The following is a 10278-nucleotide window of genomic DNA, read 5'->3' on the forward strand; positions in this document are numbered from 1 at the left end:
GCTTTTCGAGGCCCAAACATGGCAAACTAAGGCTCATCTATTATTCATGCACCTCGCTTTCCCCTCCAAACAATGCTTCTTATATTTTTTTTGGTGCATCATGTTGCCAAAACTGACAAGTCAGTGGTTTCAAATAACGCTTTTGAAGCAAAGCTGCTGAATGTTTTACGCTAGCAGTAGGTCCGCTGGTGGAAGAGAGACGATCGCGTCGCTCTGGTAATGTCTGGACTGATGAAAGCCTGCTGAGCTTAGAAAGCAAGGAGATCTTCAAGTGAAGGTTTAAAAATTTCAGCATGTTTGAAATCTACACCAGTAGGTCATTGTCCTACGTCAGTCAAAAGAACGAGGGAAGTGAGGTTGAAAGTGCTACTGCTGAAGAATGATCCTCATTATTTTTGCTCTTTGTTTTATTTTAATGAGATCCCCTTTATGAAGGGTAAGAACCATGGTGTTCAAAATCAGATGTTTTTTTTTTTTTGTTTTTTTTTGCATGGTCTTTGAAGGGTTTTAGCAAGACTCCCCACTGGGGAATTGCGCTCACATCTCCAGATTGCACCCACACTTAGCTGGACTAGTTGCTGGAAGACCAAAGGGAAGCTGAGTTCTTCAAGCTGCAGTTTGAATGTGAAATATTGGGCTGCCAAAGAAAATTATTTTTAACAAAAGGATTTGCAATGTTTACGGTAGCACATACAAGAAGACGGGTAGACTTTCACTCCACCGTGCAACGCCTGCTAGCAGAGCAAAATCCGAGTTGAGCGATGTTGTTGTTTTTTGTTCTGACATCAGATCTAGATTTTTGATCTGTGGTGAGACAGGCTGTCTACAGCGTATTTCCACAGACTTGGCGAAATAGCCTGTGGCAACATGCGCCTGGTTTCAGACCATCTCTCATTTGTGCTCTAATTGGTAGATTACGTTGGAATCTGTTTTATCAAACGTATTTTTACTTCAACATAGGTTTGGAAGCTATCGAAGGAGTGCAAAAACCAAAGTTTGTTCAACTTTAAGGTTTATTGTGTAAGCTGTTGCATGAAAGACTTTCTAAATTTATCAGAGCTCCACATCAACACAACGCTAAACTCTTGAGGAGTTTAGGGTTATGTTGGTAAATCCTCCTTGTGAAGGAAACAGGACGTTACAAAATTATACAGACCAAACCAGTTTTACTAGGGGATTCAATGAAAGGATACAAGCGAAAGAGGTTTTTCTGCTGAGAATGTAGCACACTGCAAATTGCGCAACAATTCCACCCGCTGCACCCAAGTCATAAACACATAATCCAAAATATCTCTGTGTTTGGGCACCAATCATTTTGAGCTGAACACACAGAGAACCAAAAGGTTGAAGTTGTTTGTATACTTGTAAATCTCACTGGAACTATTACGTAATCATATAAATGTCCCTCGCAAAGTAACTAAACACGTTAAGATTTTTTTTTTTACATTTTTGCCTTTTGTGATGGCCAAATAGCAAACACGTCATATTTGTTTTTGCTAGCAAAGAGAGAAAAATCCAAACCTTTTCCTTACACTTAGCAACTCCTCTTCTTTGTATTGCTCAAGCAAAGAAAAACCCCAATAAAACAAACTAAAGTTTGTGGTTGTATGACAAAACATACAAAAAATAAAAATCAAGGGAGGTGAACACTTTTGCAGAGCATTTTCTACGGGGTCATCTGAAGAAATCTTGTTCGCAAAATCATGATAGTCTGTTTATATACCAGTCACTGCGAGGTGAACACACAGGGACTCTCGGGCCTCAAGTTGTTGAATTTGCTGCAACTATTATGAAATCATGTTATGAACCTTACAAGACCGTGCTCAGGCTTTTTCCTCCTCATCTGTAAATATGATGCCAGGGCTTTTCTATGAGAGCCCAACAGGTGCACACTGCCTAACCTCAAACACTTCAGGTCGTCGTTCCCTGTAAGTTTAGTTCAGCTGAACAAAGTCATCCAAGAAGATCCCTGCTATATGTTCTTTTGTTTTCCACAGCTCTTATTTGATAAATCTAGTGAAAAGGGAGGGGGTGACTTGCAGTAAATGGCTGAGGCTGGTATCAAACCCCTAACCCGCTGTGGGACAGCCGCTCCATGTGGGGCGCACGGTCTAAGTGAACTACAGAGGCTCCCCGCAGATCCGGTTCTCCAGCCGTGCTGAAAAAAAAAAAAATCCAGAGTGCTCAGAAAATCAAACAAGCGCAACAACACCGCTCAAAGACAGTGGAAAGAAATGCCAAAGAACAAAAGTGGATCCAAGAAACAGTTTGAGGAAAAAAAAATAAAATAAAAGGCTGTGAAATGCTTAAAGAAAACTGCTGGTGCAAACATTCTTCTTTGGAGCTAAGTGAGCTGTGAAACACGTCCTCTTCTGGACATGGGCACGAATTGTCTTCTGTGGGTATTTCTTGATAAAATAACATGAGAAATATTTCAAGAAATACTGGGAAAAAGTCTTTAAAAACTTTTGTAATATTATTTCATTTTATGTTTTGTTTTTTTATTTTATTTTATTTTAGAAAATCAGGCCTGGTCCAGGGTTGTATGTAATGATAGCAGAATTGCATTTTGGGGGCCCAGCTTAAAGTACGATCCTCTTAATCACACCAACTTTTAGAGAGTCGAGGATAATGAGAGGAAGTTTCATGAGACAGAAGTAGTCCCAGAAATATGACCACAGCAGAGCAGAATAAATTACACCATCATTGAAATAAGACTTAAAAATATACATTTCTAAATATAAAAGCCTTTCTTGGTATTCGTGAGGAAATATCACATTGTCACAATCTGATAATCTTGAGTAAATGCACTACAGTTTAATAGTGTCGAGACATTAAAGCTAGAATTTAAAATGATCTGTCATTCTTTTTTAATAGCAATACTTATTCTATTCATTTACGATGGAAAGACCTCCTTGCCATCTCCCGAATCCTAATTACAACTAAGGACTAAAATCTGGCTATTACAAAATGTCAACATTACTTAAAGTCAGAAAAAACCCCCATCTCAGTCAAATACTTCTATTCCAAATCTACTAGGGGTTTAAATAATTTTGGGGTAAATTATGTGTTTGAAAACATCTTGATAGTAATCTGGGGAAGGTCATTTTTAAAAATATTTTGCTTTTTCAAATGGATTTCTCAACTAAAGAGGTTGAGAACTAATTTAGACAAATTTAGACTCAATTCAACCAAAATAAAGCATCTTTCTCTTTTTCAAACAGATAGGCTAAGCTGGTTTCTCAAACTCTGGTGTTTCTCTGACCTTGAGATTGTTGTGAGATTGTTAACCCTAGTCACCAGGACTCTTTGGAGATGTGGATGTGTAGGTAGGAAGAATATACCATGCTGGTTTGTTTTCTCTGCATGCCTCCCCACATCTTTGGCATCAATCAGAGCAGGAATGAAAGTGGTTTCAAGAAAGTACAGCCTGTTCGGCCCAAAATAGGCACTATATTTACGTGTTCCATCCTGAAAGTTCTGGCCCAGTTCACTGGATATCTAGGTAGTTCAACAAAACTCTGTGCTCTATCACAATTTCTTTGCCTTAAACTTACCATGAGATATTACAAGTCTGAATTAGACACTCAGAATATATCCCGCTATTGCAAATCAAACAGATGCTTGATAACCTTCAGGTTTATTTGATAGAATGAGGGAAATTTTTCCTTCCAAGTGCCGCTGTAATTCATGCCTGCAATCACACGACAGAGAAAATTACAGCATGTTCTCTGGCATCTCATTGACTTTATAATGTAAAAAAGACTTTAAAACGTAAAAACTGTCTGGCAAAAACGTTTGAATTTTTTGAAGCCATTTATTTCCTCTCTTAACGCTGGCATGTAGTTAAACCCAGAATTACACAGCTCACAATTGACAGATTCAGATTTAAAATGATTTTTCATTCAACAAAGACTTGTGTTTCTGATAGGAATAATATTTTATTTACATTTTAGCTAAAAACAATAAATAAAAAATAATCACTTAAACTCTTCTCAGTAATCAGTGGGGAAATCCTTACTGGCATTTCAGGATTTAAACTATTTTCATAATTACCAGCTTTTCCACGTTTCCATGGATATCTTGATGATTTATCTCCAGTGATAACCTCCTAGTGTTCAGAAGGGCTCCTTGCCATCACCCTAATCTTTAGTTCCCTCCAGAAAGTTAATTTTCCTGTCAGTCAGAAGAAACATTTTGATAAAATTAACCCTTTCATGCATGAATAATGAAATGCATGAAAGGGTCAGGATTTTTTTTTCTAATATTTTTATTTTTATTTTTATTTTCTTAAGGCATGATAAAAAGGTAGGAAAAAAAAGTTTTGTATTTTTTATTTTTTTTTAGGTGATGAATTGTAATTTTCTCCACATACAAAGTTGTTATTTGAAAAATACACCAGCAGTATTGTTCTTTAGGGGTTATCTGATCATTTCTTTACCTGCAAGAGTCGTATACAGCAGAAGGAGGGACCGGGTCGGTGGGCATGCTTTTTTGTCTGTCGGCCATATTGGATTTAACAAAAATTATTTCTTGCATTTGCAGGTGATGGCCAGTAGTTAATAGTATATTTCATGATGCATTAGTGTCCACTTCAGTGGTCTGTGGGCATTTATAACATAAAAATCCACAAGAAGCACAAGAAAATGGCTTTTAGATAGCTGTCCACTGTAGTGACTGCTATGCATGAAAGGGTTAAAATATGACTGTAAGGCTACACCTGTGGAGGATTAACTGGATTAACTTAATACTGCTAACCAGTCTGAAATGTATGCAAGTGGTGTTTTTGAAACCTGTCCTGTGTAAACTCAGGTGAACCCGGAACCCACGGGCCACCAGGAGCGCCGAAGAAGTCGCAGGGTTTGCTTACACCACGGGCCGGCTCCTGTGGGAATTAAGAAGCAACGGAAATGCAGTCAAGGAGAAATGAAAACTTGACACCGTTTTCTTGTGGTAACCACTTAGTATTATTTAAATGGTGTATTTTTAAAAATCTGATCATTTTATACAGAACATTTTCAAAGTAACCTGTTAACTCTATCTATAAAATCAATGTAGTGCAGTAAAAGACACAATATATCCCTCCAAAAATTGTAATACCGTGGAAAGCAACTGACCATCGAAATATTCAAGACAATTAAAACCCCGGAACAGCATTTGAAGACATGCTCTTTTGTTACTTCCCATCGTTGGTCAGTCACCATGCAGGAAATCTGATAGAAACACAAGAGGAAAGGCTATCAAGCTATTCTGTCTCCACGTTGTCAGCAGTTCAGATTAGCTGTCACTTCCCTGAGGGGGAAACAGCTGAAGATGAGAGAGGGTGATTTCTTCTGAATAATTTCATGCTTTGACTGGCAGAGCTCAATAATCTCCATCCCAGGACTGACGTCAGAGAAAGATGGACTGGGCAAATAAAGACCCAGGTGCAGTCTAATACATAAATACAATCATCTGCCCTTTGGGAAGGGGGGCGGGGGGAAGAAATGCATAAAACAAGAATGAATTCACATTTCCACTGAAGAAATTCCACTCAGGCGGGTTGTTTTCGAGTAGACAAAAGACAATCTTTATTTGTGTGTTTCTCTCCCCGAGCCGACTTCTGAGCACGCCACCGTCCCGACCGAACGACCCCGACGTCGAAGGCCCGCCCTGAAAACACCACGAACAGAAAAGGAGACAAAACTCATACATGACGCTCGGACCCGGAGGCATCCTAAAGCCGCTACCAACTGTGGATCATGAACCGGCGGAGAAACAGAAGAAACGATAGAGGGACAGCATCAGTGGAACAGAAGAGAAGACACATTTTTTGTTGTTGTTGTTGTTGTAATCCTTCTGAGGCGATAACCCCATCACTGCATCCCACAAAGGAGTAATTAACAGTGATTTTTAAATGCTACAAAAATAAGATGGAATAGGGGAACAAGCTTTTCCCCTTGTTTGTGTTTTGTACACGTTTGCATGTCTTTGTAAATGTCTACAACTGCACTCTTTTTTTTATTTCTTTTTGCATGTATGTTGGCAAGTGTGGTTATCTGTTTATGGATTGTTACGTGTGTGTGTGTGTGTGTGTGTGTGTGTGCGTGTGTGTGCGTGTGTTCACAGTGCTTACTCTTTATGCTTGAGTCCCATCAAACACACTCTTTCTTTGACTGTTTGCTCTTGTCCATGCGGGCTTTCACTGTCGCTTTAAGTGTTTGTGTGTGTGTGTGTGTGTGTCTATGTCTGCGTGTGCATTTGTGTGTTTTTGTGATGCTACCTCACACACAGCTCGTTTACACACCTCGCCTCATTTGCCACAGTCTATGTGCTTCCCTTATTGGTTTAACCCCCCGGACCCGGGATCAGCTTCAGTCCTTGTTTACGTCCGTCGTGATCCGAGTTGGGCTTCAGGGGCCGATTTCCAGTCAGTTTCGCCCTGCGGGTCCATTTATCTTTCCAGCCCAAGCTAATCCATCAACGACCGAGAGCCCAGACAGGAGAAACTATGTGAGGAAGGAGTCTGAATATTACCCCTCACTCCACCTCCCCCTTTCCCCTGCCTTTGATGTCTGAAAAAGTCTCAGGGAGAGCAAGAGAGTTGAAGCGGGATGTTTTCTGATTTTTCTTCTTTTTTTTCTCACCATGAAAAAATATATCAATAGAAACAAGTTTGATCTGAAGGTTTCACAGTGGTCATGCAACTTGAGTGTCACCTCCTTTTCTCACCTGCCCTCCCACCCTTCACCCCCCGCCTTCTCGTCGAATCTCAGAGCCATTGATAAAATCCTGCCAATCCGAGAGAAGGTACTGTAAGTGACCACAGTCATGACAATACGGAGAAAAACAAAACAAAAAAAAAAACAACAACAAAGAAAATAACAAAGAGGTGGGTGGCCAGTGGTACATTCATACAAGAGAAAGTCCTGGTTCCAAAAGTCACCCGACCCAGACAACATTAGCTAGTGCTGGATACGCCTGTGCAGGCCAGGCCGTGATAAATGCTTTGTTTAGAAACACATAAAAGACAAAACACAGCCCACCTGAAAATCTACATCCCACCAAACCCACCCATGACGTCCCACCCAGTCCCCCCGCCCCGTTAAAACAGGCTATGGTTATACTTGTCGCCAAAATGCAAATTCAGAGCTCCAGGAAAGTCGTAGCGAACGCACACGGCTTGCGTTGTTTTGCCAAAAGTCTTTGTACCACTTGAACTTTTTCACAATTTGTCACATTGCATCAACCTAGATGTGTTTTACTGTTTTCGAGCAACACCAAGTAGTATAATTGTTCCAACGGTTTTTGCGCGTAAAAGTGTGAAAAGTGCGGCGCCGATTAGAATTCAACTCTCTTCTCACAGAGCTCTTTCAGTCCATCATCCGATTATGGAAAGAAACCAAATCTATCAAGAGACGAGTGTCCAACTATGCTGACATGCAAAAAAAAAAGCTGCAGAACATCTGAGACCGCCTTAAAAATACAACTGGAGACGCAGTGGAGGAGCTCAGATCAAAGTGTTCATGTGTTAGAATGGCCCAGTCAAAGTCTAGGCCTAAATGCAATTAAGAATCTGTGTCAGGACTTGAAAATTGAGGTTTGCAGACTCTTCATCCAGTCTAATTGAACTGCAGGTATTTTACCATTAAGAATCAAACAAGCTGTTGTAGAAATATGCAAAGCTGGCAGAGCTACAGCCCCACAAGACATGGAGAGAAAGATGGAATGTTTCATTAAAAAACTAAAAAAACGTATGTCTTTTACTTCCACGTCACAATTATGTACTATGTTGCATTGTTCTACCGCGTAAAATGTCAGAAAAATACACTAAAACTTGTGGTTGGAGATTACGAAATTGTACAAAGCTGAAGGTGTATGAATAAGTTTTCTGGGCACTGCAGTAAGTTACACTTCTTAACTTACTGCAGCGAGATCTTTTTTTTTTTTTCCCATCAGCTGTATTCTTTCACACTTTTCTTTTCACATTGCAGCAAAGTCCAGGTCACTTTTCTCCTGCTCTCGTCGTAATTACTCTTATCCTCATTGCACTTTGGAGATGCTCTACGTCCTATTGAATTCAAATTTCAATGCGAGCTTGGCCACTTCCAATTCATAGATCAAGGAAGTAGCGAAAAACCAATTTTTGTGCATTCAGGCCTATCGTACGACGTCCCTCTCACCCCCCTCCCCTGCCGTGATGTGATCGGAGGATGGGGACTGCACCGGAACGACAAGTTTAATCATAGCCATGGCTACATCTATCCCCATCAGTGGGCAAGAGTCAAAAGTCAAAAAAGGACCCCCTGATATGAGTGCTGAGACATTTCTCTTGTGTTTTCAGCTAAAAGGTGCTGCTCCACCGAGGATTCAGGGATAAGGTAGCTTCCCAGACTGCCTTAAAAAAAAACAAAAAAAAAAACAAACATTGCAGGTAATCCAGGAAACGGTGTCTGTGGCTGGGCGCCATAAAAGGGGGCNTAAAAAAAAACAAAAAAAAAAACAAACATTGCAGGTAATCCAGGAAACGGTGTCTGTGGCTGGGCGCCATAAAAGGGGGCTGGCAGTGGAGGGTGGTTGGTGGTCATACTGCAGGTGGAGGTGGGAAGAAGAAGGAGGGTGGAGGACAGAGGGCTTCCCTGAGGGGTGGTGGATTTAGAGGGACAGCCAGCCCAGCCCATCATCCCGGGATGGGCGCTCCGGGAAGAGGAGGAAGATGGGGGCGGGTGGGGTAGTCACAGCCTGAAGACGGGTCCCAGTATGAGCGGGGCCAGAGCCGCTAACAGAACCGCCCACCAGCCTGCTGCGCCGGAGCCCGGACCTCCGTCGGTCAGGAACGGCTCCGGAGAATCGTATCCCGACCCATCTGGAACAGAGGCAAAGAGAAGAAAAAGAAAACGACAAAATATCTGAACCGAGAAGGACACGCAGACAGATGCAAAAAAAAAAAATAAGACAGACTTTAAAACAAAACAGAAAAAAAAACAACAAAGGATAGACAAGTGGATCTGTTAGGGTGGGATGGAAGACTGAAAGCGAGTGACAAATCACAAAAAAAACCCTCTTCATCCTTGAACAGCTAATGAAAGGCAAAGAGTACACAGCAGAAAGAAATGCAGAGCCGAAAAGAGGGAGACGAAGAAGACGACAGCAACAGAGCTCTGCAGGGGGGTTAACCAACCTAATTACAGTTTAATCACAGAGACTCTGAATCTGGAGCAGCTGACACTCACACACACTCACACACACATCCGCTCACACAGCACAGATATGAAACACAGCTCACTCACACAGTGACAGCATTTCACCGAGGAGATGAAAGTTGCAATGTCAGACAGATTACTTCAACTGCACACAGATAAAAAAAAAAAAAAAAAAACAACAGAAACTTAATGAAAAGCAGCAGCAATGACAATAAAAGAACGTATGTTGTATCAGTAATAATGTAGGAGAGATTTTTCTTCCTCTGTAGCGGAGTATGAAATGATCCGAGTCTGGAAAGCTGTGAGAAAAAAAAAAGGAAAAAAGCTGACATTCCTTTGTGATGATCTTCAAAGCCGTGCCGTTGTCTGGGGTGTTACTACGCAGGTTTGATTCTTTCAATCAGGTTTATTTTTGAACCCTTCTGAGGTCAAATTGGTATTAGAACAAATGCACATGTAATTTTTATTTTTTTTAAATAGTGGAGGTGTAGTGTAACGTAAGCCAGAATGTGATCCCCATGTATGTTAGGCTTCCTTTGAGGTATTTTTAAACGGTAGAATCAGAGGCCGACATGGAAGGAACACTTGTGAGAGCGCCGAGCCCAATCTGCACCCAGGAAGCCATTTTGGAAATAGATTATTTTTATTTTATTGGGAAAAAAAAAAGCAAGGCAGCAAAGTAGCGCCTCATCTTCACATTTAGAAACAAGCCTGCCACATTTAGAAAAACAAATCAATAATTAATCTGTTACATAAAAGTCACCAATGTTACAAAACTCATGCGGTACTCTTCGGAAGTACTTACACCCCTTAATTTTTTTTTCATATTTCGCCACAATATAATCGCAAACATTTATATTTTATTGGCAAATGCAGCCTTCTGGAAGATTTTATGTGGTCTCTGACCACAGAGTGAGGCGTCTATGACCTGGACAATTTTTACATTTCCTTTAGGTTAACAGACAAATTAAATCGTCCAAAAATGAAGAAAAAGGTCTGGTTCAACACAAGTTTCTTATCCATTGACTGGATTTTTGCATTTATCATGATTTTATAATATTTTAGAACTGGGGGTGCTGTGTGGAAGCCGTCTGGA

General features: G+C 40.7%; 1 protein-coding gene across 3 annotated transcripts in view; it reads right to left on the bottom strand.

Moving 5' to 3' along the window:
• Positions 1 to 8466: 8466 nt before the first annotated feature.
• The window catches only part of efna2a (ephrin-A2a), a 117197-nt gene continuing 115385 nt past the window's right edge, over positions 8467 to 10278 (bottom strand). For 2 of the 3 annotated variants that reach the window (XM_016677687.1, XM_007564490.2), the window contains one exon: positions 8467 to 8845. In XM_016677687.1, coding sequence (XP_016533173.1) covers positions 8715 to 8845 — 131 coding nt within the window. In that variant the 3' untranslated portion in view covers positions 8467 to 8714. The remainder of the gene's footprint in view (positions 8846 to 10278) is intronic. The other variant, XM_016677688.1, reaches the window with a different exon arrangement.

Source organism: Poecilia formosa, unplaced genomic scaffold (assembly GCF_000485575.1).
Source record: "Poecilia formosa unplaced genomic scaffold, Poecilia_formosa-5.1.2 Scaffold160, whole genome shotgun sequence".
NCBI lineage: Eukaryota > Metazoa > Chordata > Actinopteri > Cyprinodontiformes > Poeciliidae > Poecilia > Poecilia formosa.